Below are 23,152 nucleotides of genomic sequence, written 5' to 3'. Positions count from 1 at the left end.
ATTAAATCTCAAGAGAGTGTAACATTGTGGAAAAACCAAGTGTATCTGCCTTACATTACAAGTAGTTTATTTCCATTGGTTTTGAAAGGGTTCCAGGTTCAAAACTAAAACCACATGAGTAGGAGTATATTGTAAAATAAAAATATGCCATATTAATCATACAAATAATTTCCGCAAGTGACCAAGGACTTGGCTATGTGGCAGTTAAACAAAGCGCCCACTTGACCCTTGAAATAGAAGGGTTATGTACAGTTGTTCCCATTTTTATTGCCAACGGAATTGACCATTTTGCTTTTCAAAGCTCATTTCTCGTCTTTGGCCCAACAACAATGACAATCACTCATAATAGTTTTGTTAGCTGTCACCATCCCCGCATGAAGCCGCCCAAGTCCCATACATTGGCAAGCGAGGCTCACAGCTGGTGGGCAGTCTGACTCATTCTCTGCACCACATGCCGTACACACTGCTCCACTTTGTGTGTACAATGTAACATGGGGAGTGTGGCAGACGTGTGTGTGTGTGTGTGTATGAGTGATTGGCAGTTCTTGATGTAGATTATAGAATCGTTTTACCCCCCAGTACACATATATTTCCTAACCTTAACACCAAGCCTAACCATGACAAAATCCAAACTCAAACCCAACAATGACTCTGCAACCTAAAACCCAATGACAAACCTTAAAGATGATACTACTGCAAAAAAACAAAACAACAAAAAACCTTAGCTTGAATGCATTAGTTCTAAGTTTTTTCACCAAGTTCCTTCTAAAAATATACCAAAAAGCATCTATAGAATTATGCAGTTTGAACCTTAACAGCGTGCTTTAACATAAAAAAATAATAATCACAAAAGACGACCAAATGATCAGATGCACATACTGTACTTCCTTTTATCTCTAGTGGCTTAGCGCCAATGTTTTCATAGCGCTCATCCTTTGGCTTATTGACCTTTCCAAGCCAATTATGTAATCTTGGACTCCTGGAAAAAAGAAAAGAAAAGAAGCAACAACCGTAAAATGAGTAAATAACTGTCGACCACCTGAAGGTTTCAGTCAAGCTGTGACCTTTTAACCTGTTTCTGTGTTTGCTAGATGTTATACAAAGTACAAAAGCATAACCACACATCTCAACAAAATAATGAAATGTCACAGTTGTATTTTTAATAAAGGTTTAAATGTCAACCCTTCGTATGGCTATAGCAGCGCCGTCGGACACTTAATAAATGAATAAAACGCATGGCAAAGACAAGCACACGTTGCATGTAAAAAAAAAAAAAAAAACAACTTGACAAATGAATAGAATTAGCGCCTTCAATGGCTCAGTGCATGTGCCGAGGCTTGAAGAAACAGCTGGAAAAGATACGTGGTATTCAGCCAATATGGCTCCTGTCATACTAACACTTGACAGAATGACAGGCAGCATATATTCTGTACTATACAATATGTCACAGTTTTGCTCAATTATGAATAGATTATGATAGGCACTGTCTGGGTTGTGCCTTTATCTGGACATCTTGTTCCAAAGGAGGCAAAAATACATGTCACAGTCCATTATAATAACACTTGTTATTATTTTCCATTTACTTCTAAAAGACAATGGGTCCATAACAATTTGTATTCAGGCGCAGGTCCGAACAGTTCTATTGTGAATGAAAAGGTAAGAAGAGAAATTAAATTCCTATAACAAACTATCCATCCATTTTCTTATACGCTTATTCTTCACAAAATTGTACTGCATATTTTTGTCTCAAAGGAGAAAATAAGATAGGAGGTTTACATGATATTAGGAATGGATGGGTAGGATTGTAACACTGTATGCTCCACCTTGGCTATAATGTTGAAAAGTGAAAATAATTACTGTTATCCATACCTTTTTTTTAGCGTCTCACCTGAATTTAACAAGTTTTCCTTCAGACATTCGCCCGCCCCTTCACAAATTGTTTGTTTTGTTTTTAGCTTAATAATACAACTAGCTAGCTAACATAAATCAACAAGTGTCTCGTCCTTTAGTACTCTGGTATACTAGTTTGCATTTGTGCATATCTTTGCAGTGTTGCTGATTTTCTGCATGTTGTTTAGTCCTGCATAGTGTTCCTGAAAAGTCAGAGGCAGAGTTGAAAGGTCATGTGAAGAAGCACTGTATAGTTCATGTCACCACATGTTTGTGTGTGTGCAAACGTCCATATATATTTTTTTCAATATCCTGGTGCATTTTGTTAGTAGTGTGTGCACTGGGTTTATTTTAGATTTTACCCCTCTCTTGAGAAAAGTGTGACCAGACTAACTTGTTTTGGTTTTATTAGTTGCCAGTCAGCATAAATAAATTTAAATTACACCACACCAACAACCAGCCGACTAATGAAAATCATATTTTCCAGCTGAATTTTCAATTTTTAGTGCGAGTTTCTCCATTGATTAAAAAAAAAAAGGTATACAGGAAGTGTACGTTACCAAGCAACGCCACGCAGGTTGCTATGGCAACGAAACTTGCTTTTCGTGTCTCTTTCCGTGAAAGTTTCGAAGAGTCGGGAGAAGCCGACAGGATCTACAACCACGATAGAAAAAAAGAGAACATTTCTTGTGCCGTTTGTTTTTTGATTTCCTTCCGTAGGGATGTTGCCAGTGAAAGGAGGTCCATGCTAGCCTAGTGCTAACAAAAGCCGGCTACGGAAATGGAGTCGGAGCGCACACGGAAACACAGAAACGACAATAACTTGTTGTTTCTCACACCCATGGTTAGTTATGCATTTTCGTGGTTTGTTTTGTACTTAATTTAACAAGAACGTTAATGAGTCAAAAGTTTTAGTTACTTGGTAACTGCATTTAAAAACGTAAAATCTAAAAACAATTTAAATACTCATAACCTGTGATTAATGCTTTAATTGTATGGTTTAATTTTTGAAAGCAGCACTAGCGGACTCCGAGCAAATAATTAATTGAATGTACAATTTTGTCAGAGATTGTTTCTGTAACTAATAATAAAGCACAGTAACAACATTATTTAAACCAGGATGCCCAAACTTCCTGCAGGTTAACAGCTGCAAGTTGCGCCCAAAGACAGGCAAATTGCTATCAGGGAGAGGCCAGCGAATGGTGAGCCACCCAGAAGGGATCACAATGGAAGACGTCCAAATTAGATAGTGAAAATATATTTTAGCTGTCAAATGCATTGCTAATCATTGTTTCACGTTTTATAGGTCACCTCTCATGATTCTTTAAAGGACAAATCTCTGAATTTTACGGCAAGAAGTCCTCCTTACCCAGGTACTAACTAACCAACCACCCATTTTACCACCTACCTCGAGAGAGTGAAAGGCTCCTGGCCTCTATGTGGAAATCACTCCTATTTTTGAGCGACAGATGTTATATCCTGATGTGATTACTCTCCAGATTCCCCATCTCCCCATATAGAGCCATCGATTAGTGTCACCCCCTGCAGTTTGCCTATAGTTTCTTTTACGACCAACGAGGTCCAAAACAAATCTCACAGGCCAACTCACAGTGCCGGGGCCAGGTACTACCGCACCACTTCTCATCCCAAGTCAACAGGTGAACAGCACAGAGAAGAATTGTCATTTTTATGAAAACTTTGATTTTATTTATACTGCACATGTGTTTATGTCTTGTTCAGATGGTTCTGGAGTATATCATTTCAATGCCACTTCTGGTTTCCCCATCATTCACTTTCACTGGGATGATGCAGCATCAAGTTTGCATCGAATTGACTTGGACAGGTATTCATTGTTTTTAGTATTAGGTACAGTATTAGATATGCCTGCACTCAATAGTGAGATCCAAATGCAACAGCTGCATCCTAAATTCAACCCTTAGCTTTCTGAGACATTATTTTATTCTACCTACCTACCTACACTACTGAAAAGTGACCACTGAATGTACATTAATGCAATTTTTTAAAGTCGTAAAAACAAATGTGTCCACTAGGGCGCAGCAGATCCCTTAAAATACTGAGCACTGGTAATATTTTGGCGGGTGGCTTGAATCAACATGAATCTTTCTACCATGCAGTCGTTGCCTTGATGAGTGTCCGCAGCTGGGCGTGATGGAGGACCTGCAAGTGCTCAACCTGCAGCACAACCTGATCACCAGCATCAGCCAGCTGTCACTCCTGAGGCAGCTCGTCGTCCTCAACTTGTACGACAACCACGTCACCGACATGAGCGGCATTCAAGCACTCACTTCCCTCAGGATACTCAATTTGGCCAATAACAGGTAGTTTGTTGTTCATAAGTAACATAATGTTAAGATAGATGGATAGATAGATGTAAATAGGAGTCTGCAATGTGGTGCTTCTCTGTTGCAGGATCCATAAAATATCCTGCTTGGACAACCTATGCAAACTCCACATCTTGGATTTGCATCACAATCAGGTACATCCTTCATTTTCCCTCACTGGATTAATCAGTTGTATCCATCTATCCAGCTACACTTCATTAGTCTTCCTTCTCTGCCAAGTTGTCTTAATCTTTGGTAGCCAAGCTGCTCATGTTTTGCTCTGCAGAGTTGCGCCATCATAAAACAGTGTTCAATGTTTGAAGTAACAGTCGTAACTATCAAAACAAGTGTAAAAAAATAGGCTAACCAATGTGACTAACTAATGTACAAAAATAAACGAGTTACTGTTAATAGGAATGCTTTTTAAAGCAATTGTAAATTAAAGAATATTTTTCCTAACTTTTTTTTTTTAATGTTTAATAAAAAATATTTGTAGCCATATTTCATTGCAGTAATGTTTTTTCATTTTAGTAATTCTAATAATTGGTAATGTTAATCAATAATCATATATATTTATTATATATATTTATATATATATATATATATATAAAGAAATATTTTTAATGGTTAAAAAAAAATCAGCATATCCTCGATTACCGGTAACTTTTCAGCGTTTTATGTGTAAAAATAAGTGAGCTACAGCGATTCTTTTTGGTTATTTGAAATAATTGTAGTAATTTTCAAATCATTTAAATATAATATTTTAAAATCTTTTAAAAAATGATAATAATAAATAAACCTTCAAAACTGGTTGTGTTTTTAATAATTTTAAACTATATTTTGAAAAATGTGTAAATCTTTTTTGAATAATTGTAAAATATTGAAAACGTTTTATAAATAATTTAATATTTTCAAATATTTACATAATTGTTAATCTAATGTAATATATGTGTATACTGTATATGTATGTATGTGTGTGTGTATATATATATATATATATATATATATATATATATATATATATATATATATATATATATATATATATATATATATACGTGCGTTTGGTGCTGGACAAAATATCGGGGCAAGCCACCCGCAAATAAATTTGTCACAAAAAATAAAACAATTCAGTATATATATTATTAAGACTCTTGGGAATGATCTTAAATAGTGACAAAAAAAAGCACAATATGTATCATTTAAAAGCTGTCACCATGTTATGTCTCTAGCTTCCGCCCACATGGACTTTCTCAGCGATCCGAGCCTGATTCATCCAACAGGCTATAACCTCAGCTGTGGGAACAATCGCTCCCGTTGATCTCGCGGCAAGCTATGATGATGTCGTCCATTAATTGTGGTCTAAATCGGCTGTGTGAACATATTATACTTGTTTGTTTTTTTGCATTCCGCCTACACAGTAGTGTGTGGCGCACATACACACAAACAGGGCAAACAGGGCGAGACAAATCAAATAATGAGACCATATTCAACGGAATGGCCCCGATCGGTTGTTTTAATTGTGTTGTGCCAACGCACCGCCTACGCCGCACCTCAGGGGGACGCTCCCGAGTCCTCCTGGCTTTGTGCCGCGATGTTACACGAGCCACAGTCCGAATACATGAATAATTACAGCGCAACACCACCTTTGAAGTTCATCAGCATGGTTTGTAGCTCATAATGTCTATTGGAAGAAAAATATTTACATATTTATATATTCTTATCATATATTGTCAGTTCATTTAGAAAATAATATATTATGAAACATTATATTTGTTTAGATTATGAGGATTTGTGTTTTTGGACAAACAATTTTGTTTTAATAATTGCAATAATATGAATAAATCAACTACTTGTAATCATTGCTTTAAAAAATATTTTGCATTGCAGACTTTAAAATGTTAATGCTAAAGATCGTTCTACAACATGCAAACACCACCAATGCCCGGATGAGTACAAAGAGCCCTGACTTTTTAACTGTGATTGCGCCTGTCAGCTTGTATCTTACTTTTTACCGGTCATTACACAGTTTTTTCGGTGGTGGAATGCTGGAGTGGCGCCAAGCACAAGCTTGACAGAGCGGCTGCAGTTACGCTTTAAGCCACAGGTGGCAGTCTTTTGTAGATATTTTTACAAAAAAAATTAATAAATAAATAAATATATAAAAAATCTGTTTTCAATACATTTTCACAAGTGTAATATTATATAATAATATATGAAAACAATTAAAAAAAATTGTAATTCAAATAATTTAAACAGTTAGTTAAGGTTTACATATTTTCTGTTGCTCGGATTAATGGCACTGATCTGACCTTTGAGCTAGCAAGCTAGCAAGAATCCTAGTGTCTTTACAAATAATATGAACTGTAATGGACTTGGACAGTCTCAGCAAGGTAAAATATATTAAACAGATGATGTTGATTGGTTTTAGTGGTCATCCTAGTATCATTGCTATTTGTCAAAGCAAGACAGAATACATTTTGAATGATGACAGTAAATCTCTAAAAGTTGTTATCCATCCTGTATGCACACTCGGCCTCGATGACCCAGAGCCGAGCATCAAATCTGACCTGACACGTCCGAATAGCGAGTAAGGCCACAACGCTTTCCACTCGGCCGCTTTGACACGAGCGCTTCCACGACACGGTCTACTCACTTTGAAAAGCCAGGCCCCTCAGAACCATCCCCGTCTCATCAATTCTACTTGTACTGTCAGCATTGCAGTGCGTGGGTGGCGGAGCGGCCCGACGTTGAGGCGCCCCACAAAGATGCCGTCATTGTGAATTACACCTGCAGAGCACGTTGTCCGTGTGGCGCCTCTCATTTGACAGTAACGGCCATCATGAGATAACATAACTGCTTTTACGGCGGCACGTTGCCAAGCCTTCAGTATTGTATGTACTGTATTATTTATGTGAGTATTCAGAGCCGTGTTGAAATCGAGTGGCTCAATTTACGTGACTGGCGCCAAGGCCTAGCTTGAGAAAAGATGCTTGAATTAGTTTACGTTTAAATTCAATTATAAGTCTTTCACAGCAGCCATTTTGACATAGTAAATAAAGGGCACATATAGTTAGCAAATTAGTTAGCAAGAATAAAATCACTTTGATTTTATTATATCACAAATGGGCTTACTCAAAGTGATTTGCCATTGTTGACTTATTCGGCAGTTTACACGGTGGTTAATGATCATTACCTTTTGTATCATGAGCAGATCAGCAAGATGGAGAACCTGAGCCATCTAACGGAGCTGCAGGTGTTGAACCTGGCTGGCAACAACATCTCCCGAGTGGAGAACCTCCATGGCATGAACTGTTTGATGGAGCTCAACCTGCGACACAACTGCATCTCTTTTGTGGTGAGGGTCCATCATTTATATGAATTATTAATAATAAAAAAAAATATATATATATATATATATATTATTTTATTTTACAAACCCAAAGAATTCTCTAAGAAACTCTGATGAACATTCAATATAATTTTTTCTTGAAAAATACGAGTAAATGGGGAAAATAACTGAAAACAACAACAAAATATTTTTTTAAATATTCGGGGTGAAATGGGGGGGAAGAAATCCAAGAATTTGCAGGTGACGAACTGTGAATATGCATCAACTGTAGTTTTAAGTTGTAATATCACCATTCACTACTAGATGGCGACATGGCTTAGTTGGCCTCAGTACTTTAGTAATATTACAATTTTGAGTGAGTTGATTTTTGTTCAAAAGGAATTTTTGCATTTGATGTTGGTTTCCTGTTCAGCAGTTTTGTGCCATCTTTGAGTGGTAATTTTTTTGTGCACTGAAGAAGAAGAAAAAAAGCACAGTATGTTTATATATTATGTATAAATTCTCGGCCAGTTAGATTATAGAACAGAGCAGGCAGCATGTGGCCTGTGGGCCACACTTTACCCACCTCAGCGCTAAAAGTTCATTGGTGTTCATGTCATGGCCTTGGCCCTTTCACACACTTCTGTGAGATCACTTTGGAAATGTTATCAAATCTGTCCCATTACCGTTGCTGCGTACGAGACGTTAGCAGAAGCTTCCCAGTTCAGTGCATGAAATTGGATACTGAATAACAAGAAACTCACTTCCTTGGGTTTTTTAATCTTCTAAACAGGAACACTACATGTCAGGACAGGCCTATTAATTTTGTACTCAAATCACTGGGGAAGTTTTTTTGCTTTTTGGTGAAGAAAATCTATTTGGAATCCAACATTGTCATCTGGAATCTGTACGCATCTCTCACCATCCCCTCGAGAACTGCTTCCATGTGCTAATGATAGGATGCGATATTTCACGTGCTAATGATAGGATGTGATATTTCACTTGTGCAGGTACAGGTGGGAGTTGGGGTGGTGGACTGGAGTAAACAACATTCTTCCACTTGCGCTGCTTCCGCTCAACAGCTAGCTAGCTAGCTAACTAGATAGATAGCTCAACAGCTAGCTAGCTAGATAGCTAGATAGCTCAATAGATAGCTAGATAGATAGATAGCTCAACAAATAGATAGATAGATCAATCGATCGATAGCTCAACAGCGAGCTAGCTAACTAGATAGATAGCTCAACAGCGAGCTAGCTAGATGGATAGATAAATAGATAGATAGGACTCTTGAGGACAAAATATGTGCAACGTTTCACTTTATCTGACTTTTTAAACCACTCTAAACCTGTCATTGACACAAGAGCAAGGCAACAGTCATTTGTCAAAACATTTGCTGTTTTCCCTTCGTCGTCAGGTGACTCTTTCAATCTGAGAATCCCCGTGACGGAGTGTGTGTGAAAGAACGGCGGCATTGATAGATAACGTGAGACAAAATGCAGCGGCATCACCCAGGGGCATTCTGGCTTTAATGACGCTTGAAGACATGGAAAAAGCAATCCTTAAGGGCTGAGAGAATGATGAAAAAATGTTCAACAATACGGGTTAGCTTTGTTGCGGATCGCTCGGCTTGAACAGTTTTTGCGTGTGGTCTTGTCTTTGTCTGGAGAGATGTACATTAGCTTTACGTCTCATTTCTAATGTCGCCATGAAAATTATTACAATTATACTTTGCTAAACAAGCATGACGTTAGGAAAAGGGGAAGTACTTAGGTTGTATGTCCCATTTTTCACGAGGGGCCAATAAGATCAACAAGAGTGCAACCACATGTTTATAATGATATATAGACTGTAGCTCCACATAGATCATTTTTATCTTGAATTACTAATAATTGTGTATAATTAAAGGTAATTCGAGCTAATTTGACAAAGGTAATCAATCAACCTAACACTTGTTTTTGTAAACATTTAGCACATGGACAACATGTAAACTCTTACTTGAATCACATTTCATATTTTTCTATTGATGTACTGTATCCAGGCTACTGTGTGAATGGGACTGATTAGTGTTTTGTTGGTTAATACCCCAGAGAGGAGCCCCTCACAACCCTGCAGGCACGTCTTCGCCGCGCTGTGTTTGCATGCCAGCGAGGCAGCGGCCATCACACGCCGTCTGATGCTAAATATAGCCGCGCTGTCTCAAACTACATGATGTCATCGCTGAGCTGACGTGCCGCCTAACGACTGCCGACCAATTGCGGCGGCCCGCTTTTCAAACAACACAACCCCATTGATCACAGCCAATAAGCTTGTGGCGTGTTTGTGTTTGTCAGCTTTCTCTGGCTGACAGCTTTTGTTTTTTTACACGCACCCCAAGCACCTTGGCAAACAAGCACCAAGCTAGAGCTCATCACCTCTTTCATTGCCACATGCAAAAAACTGTCACTGCCACGCTATGGATAGTGACTAGGCCTTGCTGGTAGCTAATGTTAGTGTTTTGGTTCACTAGCTCACAACAGAGCAGCATCATTATTTAGTGAGTCATACAAATATATACCTTCTTTTTTTTTGTGAGGGATTCGACTGACTATGTGGATGACCACATAGTTTTATCCAAATGTGTAACTTATACCCATAGAATGGAGGGAGACTATTAGCACAGCAACAATGCTAAGCTTATTACAAGAAATAAATTCGAATAACCCTTTTCCTTCTCCTAAAAGTGAGACCGTTTTGTGGGGAAATAGTATAATGTATTTGTTTTAAAATTATGATATTGTTGTCATAAAATTCAGATTTCAGTGCTTTAGAAATACGACTTTTTTTTTTAAAATTATATACAATTAGTTTTTTTTCTTTCTTTCATAATATTTATTCTTTTGTCCTCATATTATTACGACTTTATAAAATTATAGGCATTCTTTCTTAATTTCTTTCTCAAATTATTTATTATTTATAAAACTGGGACTTTTCTTCCCTAATTTTTCTGAAATTATTTTATTATTTTAGTAATGAAATCTTTTTCTTATATTCATGACTTTTCCTCATAAATAACCATTCTTATAATATTTAAATTTTAATCTTGTAATCTTATGGGTTTTATTCTTATAGTATACTATTTGTTTTATAACTTTTTTTTTTTTTTTACTTTTCAACATACTGTACTATTTATCATTTTACATTTTGTCTCTGTGAGACAATGTTAAGTCTGTAATTTGACATTTGTCACATTCTCCTCATTTGTCGATAGTGTGCTGTTGTTTTAAAACAACAGCTGCACAATTAGTAAAGCAGTTAGGATGACACTTTATGTGTCCTGGAATTGATCAGTTCTATTTACATAATTTTCTATTGGCAAAAAAAAAAAGATTAAATACGAACAAAGTGTACTAACTGTAAGTCTTTCAGCGTCTTGAAATAGAATGTGTGTGTTGGACTTGAGATGTTCCGCTGTCTCGTATTTGCACGTGTGGTCCTCTGAGGATTTGGCAGGGGCGGGGTGCGGATGAAGCTCATTCAGAACAGCCATTGTTCCTTGCCGCGTATGTGTGTGCATGTGTGTGTGTGTGTGTGTGTGTGTGTGTGTGTGTGTGTATGTGGCCTGCTGCAGCATCTCTGCATTGCTCCCCCTCCCCTCCCCATCCTCGCATCGCCTCCCCCCGCCCCTCCTCGCGCAGGCGAGGAGACAGCAGCATGCCGGGCTCGGTGCATGCGCAGGGCGAACGGGGATGCTGTGCTGCCGGAGCCGAGAGCTGCAAGGTGACTGACTGAGAGGAGAGGCCAAAGTGACGATGCTCTTCCTCCTTCTCTCATCCCTCCTTCTCCCCCTTTTCCCTCCCAGGCCGAGGTGGACCGTCTACCCCGCTTACGGCGCCTCTTCCTCAGCTGCAATAACATCAGCAGGTAAGCGCTTAGACCACCTCAAACCCTACCGCCCCCCACTCCTCATCCCTTTGACATGGACACCTTACCTGTACCGTTGATAACGTACCAAATCCGGAGGGGATCCACAAGCTCTAAAAGTTGTTCTAACCATGCTGGATGTATTGTGCTAGCTCAGAGCGTGTAGATTGCCTCGTCACGCCCTCCCCAGCAGGCTCAGTGAATACGCTAACTTGTTAACGCAGTATCATGGCTAGCCTGAAGCTTGCATGTGCAAGGTGGCCTTGTTGAGTGAACCCCGGGGGAAAAAAACAATAAAAAACAAGTAATTAAGGTCCTGTAATGCCCTCGCTTGTGGGCAAGGAGAGTCACCGTTGCTGATGCATTGTCAGCTGTTTGGCAGGACAAACAGTCAAACACACAAAATGAGAACACTCGCAAGAAGCTGCTGCCGGCGACAACTGACTCCCAGATGTCACTCATGAGACCACACCCCTTAAAGACACGCAGCCAACACACACATCATATAGCTTCATTAAAAATCTCTAATAAAACTTTTTTTGATTTTTCGCGATCTACTCACATCTATTTCTCTATTTTGTGTTGTTTTCATAATAATTGATTTTATTTATAATGCACTTTATATTTGGAGTAGGGCTGTCAAAGTTAAAGCGTCAAATAATTAATTAATCACAAAAAATTATCGCCTTAATCATGTATTAACGCAGATTAATCACACTATTAATTTTGACCGCAGATGATCCTTTAGCTTGACAGCGGATGGTTACGTCAAAGGTAGCACAAGTTGTGTTTGAGCAATAAAAATAACTACGTGTATTCAAGTAAAGCATTTAATAAATGTTTGCGTGTGACATTCAGAATATTTGTTCATGTCGAAATATTTGGGTAACTTTTTTTTCCATTTTAAATTACGCAATGAATTAACTGATTAGAAATAGAGGAGGATGATAGCATGCAGTGGATCAAAAAATGTGGTAGACGTCCTCATAACATTAAATGTTGAAATAATTAACAGATAACAGGTACTCGTCAAATTTGGCTGGAAAAAAAGTTGATAGAAAAGCCTTTTTAATTAACCTATTAATCGTGATTAATCAGAATTCTAAGATGTGATTAATCGGATTAAAAAATGCAATGTTTTGACAGCTCTAATTTGGAGATAAATCTCAAAATTCACAATACAAGCAACAGTAAACAGAATATTCAATAAACTCAAGCAACAGATAAAAGCAATAAATCAATAAAAAAAAGTCAACAGATAAAAGGGTGGTAAACTTCTCAAGATAATGCAGCGAAAGGTCTGAGTCGCACTTGGCCGCGGTGGAAGGTAGAACCATGTCTAAGTGTTGGCGCAGGTAGTCAGAGGTGGCAAATCCAGGTCCAGAAAGTAAAAACCCTGCCACAGTTTAGCTTTAGCCCTTATCGCTAATTGTTTCAGTTGTCATGCTAGCTAGCTAGCTCCCTAGCTAGCTCCCATGGTGCTCGTTTACCTGCTAGGAAGCTAGCTAGGCTAGCACCAGGGGTTAAAGCCAAACTGTGGCAGGGTTTTTACTTTCTGGACCTGGATTTGTAGGTAGTCTAATGCGATTTTTGGTTAATTTGATGGGGGCACATACTAGTTGTGTTTTTTACAGTGTACTATAAACTTATCAAATTTCAAAAACATTTTTTCAGACTGGTATCCTCATAATACTAGGACTTTATTCTTGCAAAGGTTAGACTTTTCCTAATATTGTTTAATTCTGACTTTTTAAAAATTTAACACCCAACAATTTGTCACTTTATCTTTGTTTGATTACAACATTACTTTTTTTCTCCATGATATTATGAGTATGTTCTTGTAAAATCCAGACTTTTCTTTTTCCTCTATTATTATTCTGGCTTATGTCCTCGTGATGTCACAGCATTACTATTTCATGACGAAATATAGTTGAAGTTGCCAGCCTTGTCCAGCACACCCCACAAAAAGCATTGATCGCACCCACGCAGCCTCTAGCTGATTCCATCGTGCTGACTAACCCTCAAGAGGAATCCATTGCCGCTGATTAGGAATGCAAACATTTAAGTGAGCTGCTTTCAATCACTGCCGAGAGCTTTCAATCACGGAAAACACATCCCTCGTCTTGATCGATTGTAATTGTCCGGCACACATGCGTCATTACGTGTTGTTTAGCGCAGTCCAAGAAGTGTGTGGATTTGCAACACTACAGTCAAGCAGTAGCACTCCAGTGTTGCATGTGTTCCGCAAGGTATTCTTGTCAAGTTTTTGCTGATTCATGGTTGTTTTGACAATTTGCACTAGGCACATATGCAGCCGTTGAATGAATTAATAACAGCAGGCTTCTCGTAAGTGTATGAGGTACCAAGATTCTTATGAGGATTTTGTATGAAAAATAATACTTGGCAATTAGTTGAAAACTTCAGAATGTATAAGAGCCACAACGGTAACTAGAAAATAGAATAAAGATACAAGCTAAATTTTGTGTGTATATGTATACAGAATATTAATACACGTTTTCCTTGTATGATTTCTTTATATAATATTTTATATTTATAATGATGATGATAATAATAATAGCAATAATAATAATAATTTATTATTATTTATTGCATTTATATTTTATTTATTTTATTGAAATATTGCAACTTTGTTCTTCTACAATTACTTTGTTTTTGTAATCGGAATAGTCTGACTTTCATTCTAACAGTACAACTTTAGTCTTGCAAAAGTGCTGTTTTTTTTCTTGTAATTCTAACATTACTACTTTAATCTTGTGTAATTATGACCCTTTTCTTGTATTTTGACTTAAGTTTTGTAAAATTCTTTTTATTTTTACTTATATTTTGAGTTGTGTCCTCATATTTACTCCTTTTTTCCCTTCTAATACTATTGCTTATTCCTGTAATATTCAGACTTTCCCACCGTTGTACTGACTTTTTCTTTACATTACTTCCTTTTTTGCCTACCATAAAATTATGTATTTATTCTTGTAAATTTTTTCTTTAGCAATAAAACTTTAAAGTCCTTGTAAAATTACCTTTTCCCCCTCATATAATGGCTATTTTTGTGAAACTTTTTTTCTCATTTTAATTAAGTTATTTATTGTGAAATAATACTTTATTTTTTAGATATTATGACTTTAAATTTTTGCTTTTTATTTCTTGAACTACAACAGCTTCTTGTAAAATGTCATCATTGTCCTTGTAATGTTTCTGTTATTCTTTTGCATTCTATGATCGCAGATATTCCACCACTGAATTTATTCATTTTTGAACCTGAAAATAATTCTTCCATTTTATGATTACGCTTATTAAAAAAATCTTATTCCTGTTTTGTCAAAGGCTGATTCTTTCTCAAATAACGCCAGAAAGCTACTTACCTGATTTCATCTCTCGCTTTGCCTTGGCTCCTTTCCCTATTTAAAAAAAAAAAATGCCCCGACTGAAGCATTGATGACATCAGGAAATGTTACTGTGCCAGTCTGAATTTTGGGATTTTATTCTCATATAGTCTCCACCAGCTAAGCTGCTCCGGGGAGTCGCTCTCCCTTTCCGAGCTCACCCTGGATGGGAACCCAGTAGCCCTGGAGACATGGTACAAGCAGGCTGTCCTGCGCTGTGTGCTTCACCTCAAACAGCTGGACATGAAGCGCATCACGGTAAGCCTCGTTAATCTTTCTCTCGCTCGCTCGGTCTTTTTGTGTGTTTTTGGTATGCTGTATAAAATGAACCATGCGTGTTATATGAGCCACCTTACCTCAGCAATATTATGTCGCATACTCTACAAATCCAGACGCAAAGCTTTTGTTCAAAATAGCCTCTGTTAAATATATCTACACTCGCATACAAAAAAAGTTTGGGCAATTACAGCAGGTAAAATGCACGCTGCAACTTTAGTTCACGAAAATGTATAGTGAATTGTTGGAAATAAAAGCTGAACTGTCCAGCCTCGTTGTCCAAATACTTTTGTAGTGTACTCTATATGTATGCATTAGCCTGCTCGAGATGTTCAGACACTTTGCATTGAGTCATCTAAAATAACCATCCAGGCATCCATTAGAAACACAACACAAAACTGACAGGCGGTGCCGCCGAAGCCAGCAAGCCTTCAGAAATGGCTGTCAAAGCCCATTTATGTCTTTGTTTCGGCACGTTCAAAAGCTGTTGTCGATATCACAGACTTTGTGTTTTATTTATGGCTTTGTGGAGTCAATTTCATGGTGTCCAGCGTTTCAACTTCATGGTAGGAATTCAGAATATTAATGTCCGTATATTTGTATTTTGTATACAGATTGTTCTAAGCTTCCATCCTTACTTTCCGACCTCTGTCCTGCTTTCTATTTACTTTCTAGGCCTGCTTTTACAGTATGCATCCTTACATCCTTATTTCTCTTGAATGTACTTTTTGGCCTTCCTTTCGTCACAATTTAAATCCTACTTCCTGTTATTCTTCCCTGACTGCTTTTTATTCATGCAGCTTTACATCTTTCCTTCAATTCCGCCATTACCATGTTCCTTTCAATCCACACCCGACATTTTCTTCTTTCCTTCCTTCCATCAAACATTCCTTTTTGCCTTCCTTTCTTGACTCATTCCTTCCACTGCAGACTTGATTATTTTCTTATTTCATTCTTCCCCTGTCGCCTTCCTTTCTGTCTTCTTTCCACTTCACATCTGCTTTTCTCCTTTCCTTCTTATCCTCCTTCCTTCTATCTTTCCTCTTTCCTACCCTCACACCTGCATTTTTATTTTGCATCTTTCCTTCATTTGTTTAAAACTCCTTTTCTTTGTGTACTTCTCCAATACCCCTCCTTTTTGTACTTAAATTATTTGCCATTATTAATGCAAACTGTCAATTTTGATTTCTAGATCTGAGCTCGTCATTCATACAAAACTTCAACAAGTACCACATCATCCTCATAACATAACACCAATGTAGCAAAACTCCACTTTCAACTGTTTTAGGTTAAGTTATTTGAAAGCATGTTAAGGCAATTAAAAATAACCACCAACCGGTCGACTTTGGATGAACCCGCAGCCTGTTTGTTGTCAGTTTTAGTGTGATCGGATTAGTGGAGACTTTGTGCCCGGCGTGTTGATACATGTTTGACTTTAAATGTAAAAGAAAAGGAGAATTTGAAGATGATTTACACTCCATTCAGAACATAAAATGAGTGTCGTATGGCGTGATGTAACTTGTGGTCCTTTCACATCAGCACCCGCAAATCTTGTTTTAATTTAGCTCAGTTGAATTGACTATTAGGTTCTTAAATATGAACGGTATAATGACAAATGCAGCAAATGAAGAAAATAACTGTAAAAACGGAGCTGTCCCTCCATATATCCATACAATTGTTATCCATCCATGAGGATGGACATCACAGCAGTCTACCTTCAAACAAGCGCTCCCAGAGGCAATCTGTGCATTCCCAAAAGAGACACAGACAAAAACGATCTGGGGGGTGGGGGGGGGGGGGGGGTCTGCTACCCAAACGGCACAATTGTTTGTGTTGCAGAATGGCCTCCTTTGAAATCAATGAGCTATTGATCAATGTCGCTAGGGCAGCCCGCAGCCTGAATTCTATTTTTCTATTGCGAACCGAGGCGGCAGTTTCATATCTTAATAGCACTTAACTGGCAGAGATCCACCCCCTTGACACCATGCATCCGAAAACAAGTGTCGTTGCAGGCTGTCACTGACTGTCACAGCTTAGCAGCATTGCATTCTGGGACTATTGGCTATCCTCAACAGCTGGACTGTGTTGATCCCAGACTGAAAATCTAGACAGATAATCCTGTGATGATGATGATGATGATGATGATGATTATGATGGCCGGCTGGCTGGTGTCAGATCCCCTTTCCTACTGCAGCAAGTGGTCCAATTCTTACCGACACAACACAGCAGCAACATCTTTTTTTTTTCCTGCTGAATAATTTAGAAGTCGCAAGCCAGCAAGACTCCTGACCTCGCTGCCGTTATGTTTTTTTAAAGGACGAGGATCGGCGCATGGCTGGTGTGCAGGCTCGGAAAGAGGAGGAGAAGAAGAAGGAGAGTCACAAGCAGACCATTAATAAGGTACCGCTTTATATTATACAGTGCAAACTACCCCCCCCACCCCAAATGCCCCAGGGTTGGCCTGTCCAGCCGTCCGTCTGTCCATCTTTCCATCCATCCATCTATCCCAAAAATATCTTATATCGTCTGTCCGTCCATCATTCCATCCAAAAATGATTTTATATCATCTGTCCGTCTCATTAACCCATCCATTAATCCCAAAAATACCTTATATCATCCATACAACCCAAAAAATCTTATATCATTCGTCCGTCCATCCATCCATCAATCCAAAAAATACCTTAAATCATCTATCCATGCAAAAATTCTTAAATTATCCATCCATCCATCTATCCATAAAATATCTTATATCATCTGTCCGTCCATCATTCCATCCAAAAATGATCTTATATCATCTGTCCGTCTCATCAACCCATCCATTAATCCCAAAAATATCTTATATCATCCATACAACCCAAAAAATCTTATATCATTCGTCCGTCCAGCCATCCATCAATCCAAAAAATACCTTAAATCATCCATCCATGCAAACATTCTTATATTATTCATCCATCCATCTATCCATAAAATATCTTATAAAAAATATCATATCATCCATACATCCCCAAAAATCTTATATCATCCGTCTGTCCGTCCATCCATCCATTCAAAAATTATCTTATAGCATCAGTCCATCCATACATCCAAAAAATATCTTATATCATCCATACATCCCCAAAAATGTTATATCATTCGTCCGTCCATCCATCCATGCATCCATCAATCCAAAAAATACCTTAAATCATCCATCATCCATCCATGCAAAAATTCTTATATTGTCCATCTATCCATACAATGTCTGTCCATCCATCATCCAGAAATCTATCTATCATCCGTCCGTCCATCAATCCATCCAAGAATTGTCTTCTATCATCCACCCGTCCATCCGTCCATCCATCCATCCCAAAAATATCTTATATCATCCAGACATCAAAAAAAAATTTATATTATCCGTCCATCCCCCCAAAAATCTTGAATCATCTATGATCCATCCATGCAAAAATTCTGCATCCATCCGTTCATAAAATATCTTATCATCCGTCCGTCCATCCATCCCAAAAAAATCTTACATCATCCATACATCCAAAAAATCATATCCGTCCGTCCGTCCATCCATCCAAAAATTTTCTTAAATCATCCATTATCATTATCATGTAAAAATTATATATCCATCCATCCATCGATCATATGTCCACAAAATATCTTATATCGTCCATCCATCCCAAAAATATCTGATGTCATTAATTCGTCTGTCTGTCCATCCATCCATCCATCCATCCATCATCTGTCCACAAAATATCTTACATCCGTCCATCCATCCATCATCTGTCCATAAAATATCTTATATTGTCCGTCCATTCATCCCAAAAATATCTCATGTCATTCATTCGTCTGTCCATCCATCCACCCATCTGTTCATCCATCCATTCATCCATCCATCCATCGTTTCACTTTGAATGCGCCAATGTGTTCACTTGTGTAGTCAGTGTGTTTGTGAGGATCGCCCACATGAGCTGAACTCATTGCCCGCCAATCAGTTCAAGTGTTCACTCAGATTTACTGTAACGACTCATCTCGTCGTGGGGGGAGTGGTGCATTCCACACGAGAGCGTGTCACTACTGTCTGTGAAGCACCATTGTTTAAGGTTGTCACAGAGGTGAATTTATGGTCAAGTTGACTACAAAGTAAGTCTCAAATTCAACATCTCAGCCATCAACAGAGGCTATTAGGTAGCTTTTCACTGAGACCTAAGACAGACATCTGAATGTCCTTTGTAGTTCAGCTTGAGGCAACTGACACTTGAAACCTTGCCAACTCTTGTCTATGTGTGCCTTGCGTAGGAGAAGCGCCGTCTTGCCATCCGTAATGCGGCGCAGCAGTGGGAGGGCGTTGTCGCCGCCTGCCTGGAGTTGCCGCCGCCGCCGCCGTCGACAACAACGAATGGCGCCAGAGAAGAAGTCAGCCCGGAGAACAGCCCCGCCCACTGCCCCACGCAGACCAATGGCCTTGTGCAGGAGCCTTCGCCGGACGAGCCTCGGTGGGTCTGACGCAGTAGTACGACATGCAGAGAAGCGCCGCCTATTCACGGTTCCCTAGTCACAAATTGACCAATCTGTGTTTTTTTGCTGTCGAATTTATCCGTAGCTGTTTGCTGAATAACTATTTTAGGAATCTGTGCCATGCTCTTTCTATCACGCCCTAATATGCGACATGATGGCACAAAAGCCCTAGCTAAAAGGAAAGTAGTAATTTGTGTCAAGGAAGGATGTTGAAGTAATAATCTTGACTGATTTATGTTTTTTTTTTTTTTTTTTTTTTTCCAGGAGAGCTCAGTATTGTTCATTCGATTTGACATCATCATTGCTCTCCTTTTCTTTTCTTTTTTTTTTTTTAAAAACCAACAAATCAATTAAAAAAATTTTAATAAATGTTTTTTTTTTTTTTTTAAATACATATACATATATATATACATATACACACAGGGTTAGGGTTAGGGTTAGATCTAAGATGTTTTTAATGTTGTGCTGGAGGTCAATTTAGACTGGATTGGTGGCCGAATGTATTATATTATAGTGTAAACAGCTTTTTTGCAGTAGAGCTTAGTTAGAGCTAAATTTTGAAATGAAAGCAATTGATAAAAGGTTACTTTCAGTTGAGCACTTGTTTTTTTTCTTTAAACCCGCTTCATCTGAAATGACAAGTCTGTTTGATGTCTTATGTTAGACGGGTCAGTCCGGGTTTCGGATCAGAACGAGTGACGGGTGGACCCGAGAGCCGACTCCGCACCAACAGCCGTCCAAACAGCCCTCGAGATCAAAAGTAAGGCGAGCTTTCACTTCTTTAAATCACATGACTTAACTTTCAGATCATTTTTATTTTCATTGTATAACTATGACAGCGTTTTTGAATTGTATGCATCAGTCATGGACGCACGCATTCTGTTCCCATCAGTGCTCTGCATCAACAATCGTGTGTAAGCTCTGATGCATAGATGAGTTATGAGGAGGCGTGCATAGTAGCATTAAGCGTTTCAAACATGACACTCGTATAGAAAAAAAAAAAAAGACCCTGAAAGGAAAATGGTGACAAATCTCTGCCTCACCCATATGAGCTGGCCCTGGTGTCACCTTTTGCTTCCATTGTATTGCCCCCGAATCTATATTTTATCTTCCCCCTCAGGCCGGGTATGTCATTCATTAGCCTTTGAGAAAGGTGACACCGTCATTCCCATGCACGCAAACACAAACGGTGATACCTCCCCCGGATAACGGAAGAGATCGTCTCCTGTTTGTTGATGTCTCGTACGACTTTGCATATCATCTGCCCCCCGTGCGTGGGAATCCCCAGGAAGTGCGCCACAGACGGCACATGGCTTGTCAGCCTCCCGAATACACACAGATTTCCCGGCATTTCATCCAGGCACGGGGACATCTGGATTTGCTTTGTGTGCGCGCATGCGTGCGTGTGTCCGTGTCTGTCCTTGTCAATGTGTGTATCTGTGTCTGTTCGTCTGTATGTATGCGGGGGTCCATGTGTGTTTGTGTTTGGGTCAAGCTGTCCATGTGTATTCATCTGTGTGTGTGTGTGTGTGTCCCCTCTGGTTAATTGCAAACTGCTACCTGATCTCTATTCTTAATTATATCCTTCTGTTGCATTTTAAGCTGTTAGAAGTTATAAAATGCATTTTTGCCATGGAGAAATAATGTTAAAAAAATTCTGTAAAATTATTGTCTCAAGGTCAAATTCTGGTTGCCTCGAAACCTTTACATTTTTTTAAGTATAGTATGAAATTTTAAGTCATTTTTTAACTGTTGTACGTACACACGTACATTTCAGTTAGTTGCTATGTATTTAAATGAAGTCAAAATAAAAATTACTCGGCCTTTGATGACAAGTGCATATATATAGACTTATTCAGCCTTTTTCCTTCTTTATGATCTTAGCCGTGTTATAACAAGCTAAAACAAAAAGAAAAAATGATCCCGCTAAAGGTCGCGGAAGTAGCCAAAATCCAACACGACTGTCACTTTTTAAGGCGGTCAATAATCAAATCGCACTTTAATGCTCTTGTAGCAGCATTTATGCACAGGCTTAAATAAGTGAAGTCTGTGTCCACATCTTATGGAGGGCTTAAATTGCCAGATGATCTCCCACGGGATTAAACAATGATGGACTTTAATTGATTTACATCCGAGTGTAAAAGTGACATGTTTTCTCAGCGGTAGGTTGAGCGCCGTGGTACTTTCCCCGTCATCTTTTTACGACTTCCTGCCAAGTGTAATTGGGTGGGCTGTTTTGTGTGAGCTTGTTTTTGTTGCATCTCTTATGGATTCAAATATGTACACAGAGGCAAGACCACACTTGTACACAATTTACCAGTATGCACTATTGTTGACTACAGCATGATATGATGAGTATGGCAGCAATTAATTGGTTCAGAGGAGCTGTATTTTTTCCCAAATTAAAGAGAGATATTATCAAATCAATGTTGCTATTTAAAGGAGATGTGCAATAAAAAAAAAATTAAGGCGGCATTTTGCTTATTTTTTTTTTTGACAGTTTAATCTACTGTAGACATGATGCATATTTTTGACAATTTAATAAAGGCATAGTATGTACGTTTTTTCTTCCTTAGGCCAAAATACACAAGTGGTTAAATAAGAACAGTACCCTTAACACATACCTGTAAGACTCTTATTGGAATTAATCTGTTATTTTATTTATTTATTTATTTATTTATTGAGGGGGGGGAGGGGGGGGTCTGTTTCATGTACAGTAAATGAACCATTGCTCACCACCCCCTGGGCTAATGCTGAGTATAACTTTTGTTACCTTGGTAACTGGAGGCGGTTTTAGGGCTAAGTAAGCAACTACTACTAGTCCAGGTCGTGACAAAACAAAATGAGTGCACATAAAATCTCATTGTATTTTCACTGTTGGAGGCAGTACTTCATTACTGTGTCACTCACTGCGTTATAGTTTGTCGATTAGTGTGCAGATCTTTTCATATGGCACATGCAGCGGACACATTACCAAACATAAATATCTTCCCTACTCTATGTTGACAACTAATTCAAACATTCAAGTATGTGCAGCTTCAGAAGCTAATATGACGACTTTTAACGGTGTGTCCATAATCTGTACCTCATGTCAGGCTAGATGCACGTCGGATTCACTGAGCTCTAATCAAAATCACACTCCCAAAAAAAAATCTGTTTTAACACGAATCTCAGATTAGTATCCTGCAATCAAAGGATTATTCTCCTAAACCTTAATTGGTTCTCCGCTTAAGAAATTGGGTGGGTGTGAAGGGAAGAAAGATGTGATTAGTATGTTGACAGGCACGACTGAATTAGTGGCTGATTAGACCGATCGGTGGTCTAAGAATAAGAAGCAAAAGATAATTTTTTTTTAACCACCATGTACGGAAAGTACCTTCCTGTTTCCAAACTGCTGAAGATCCGGCATTTTTCTTCTTATTCCTTTTACACAGAATCCATGGGGACATTGCCGCAATTGTGCGCGCTTTCACACGGCGACGCAGCATCCTGCCAACAGATAATTAGATGTT

At 38.5% G+C, this 23,152-nt stretch overlaps 1 protein-coding gene across 6 annotated transcripts in view; it reads left to right on the top strand.

Moving 5' to 3' along the window:
* Window positions 1-23,152, top strand: part of lrrc49 (leucine rich repeat containing 49) — a 33,280-nt gene that overhangs the window by 5,582 nt on the left and 4,546 nt on the right. For 4 of the 6 annotated variants that reach the window (XR_013293793.1, XM_077563158.1, XM_077563157.1 and 1 more), the window contains exons 2-14: window positions 2,611-2,734; window positions 3,030-3,092; window positions 3,197-3,263; window positions 3,390-3,548; window positions 3,631-3,733; window positions 4,026-4,229; window positions 4,321-4,387; window positions 7,447-7,590; window positions 11,402-11,463; window positions 14,975-15,122; window positions 17,457-17,540; window positions 19,422-19,618; window positions 20,305-20,400. Coding sequence is in view for 5 of the 6 variants with exons in the window: in XM_077563158.1 (XP_077419284.1) it covers window positions 2,672-2,734; window positions 3,030-3,092; window positions 3,197-3,263; window positions 3,390-3,548; window positions 3,631-3,733; window positions 4,026-4,229; window positions 4,321-4,387; window positions 7,447-7,590; window positions 11,402-11,463; window positions 14,975-15,122; window positions 17,457-17,540; window positions 19,422-19,618; window positions 20,305-20,400 (1,457 nt within the window). In the remaining variant the exon portion in view is untranslated. Of the gene's footprint in view, window positions 1-2,610; window positions 2,735-3,029; window positions 3,093-3,196; window positions 3,264-3,389; window positions 3,549-3,630; window positions 3,734-4,025; window positions 4,230-4,320; window positions 4,388-7,446; window positions 7,591-11,170; window positions 11,320-11,401; window positions 11,464-14,974; window positions 15,123-17,456; window positions 17,541-19,421; window positions 19,619-20,304; window positions 20,401-23,152 lie in introns of those variants that run through there. The other 2 variants (XM_077563159.1, XM_077563160.1) reach the window with 2 other exon arrangements.

Source organism: Vanacampus margaritifer, chromosome 4, assembly GCF_051991255.1.
Source record: "Vanacampus margaritifer isolate UIUO_Vmar chromosome 4, RoL_Vmar_1.0, whole genome shotgun sequence".
Classification (NCBI taxonomy): domain Eukaryota; kingdom Metazoa; phylum Chordata; class Actinopteri; order Syngnathiformes; family Syngnathidae; genus Vanacampus; species Vanacampus margaritifer.
Note: the sequence above shows the minus strand (reverse complement) of the source record. Positions and strands in the feature narration are given on the sequence as shown.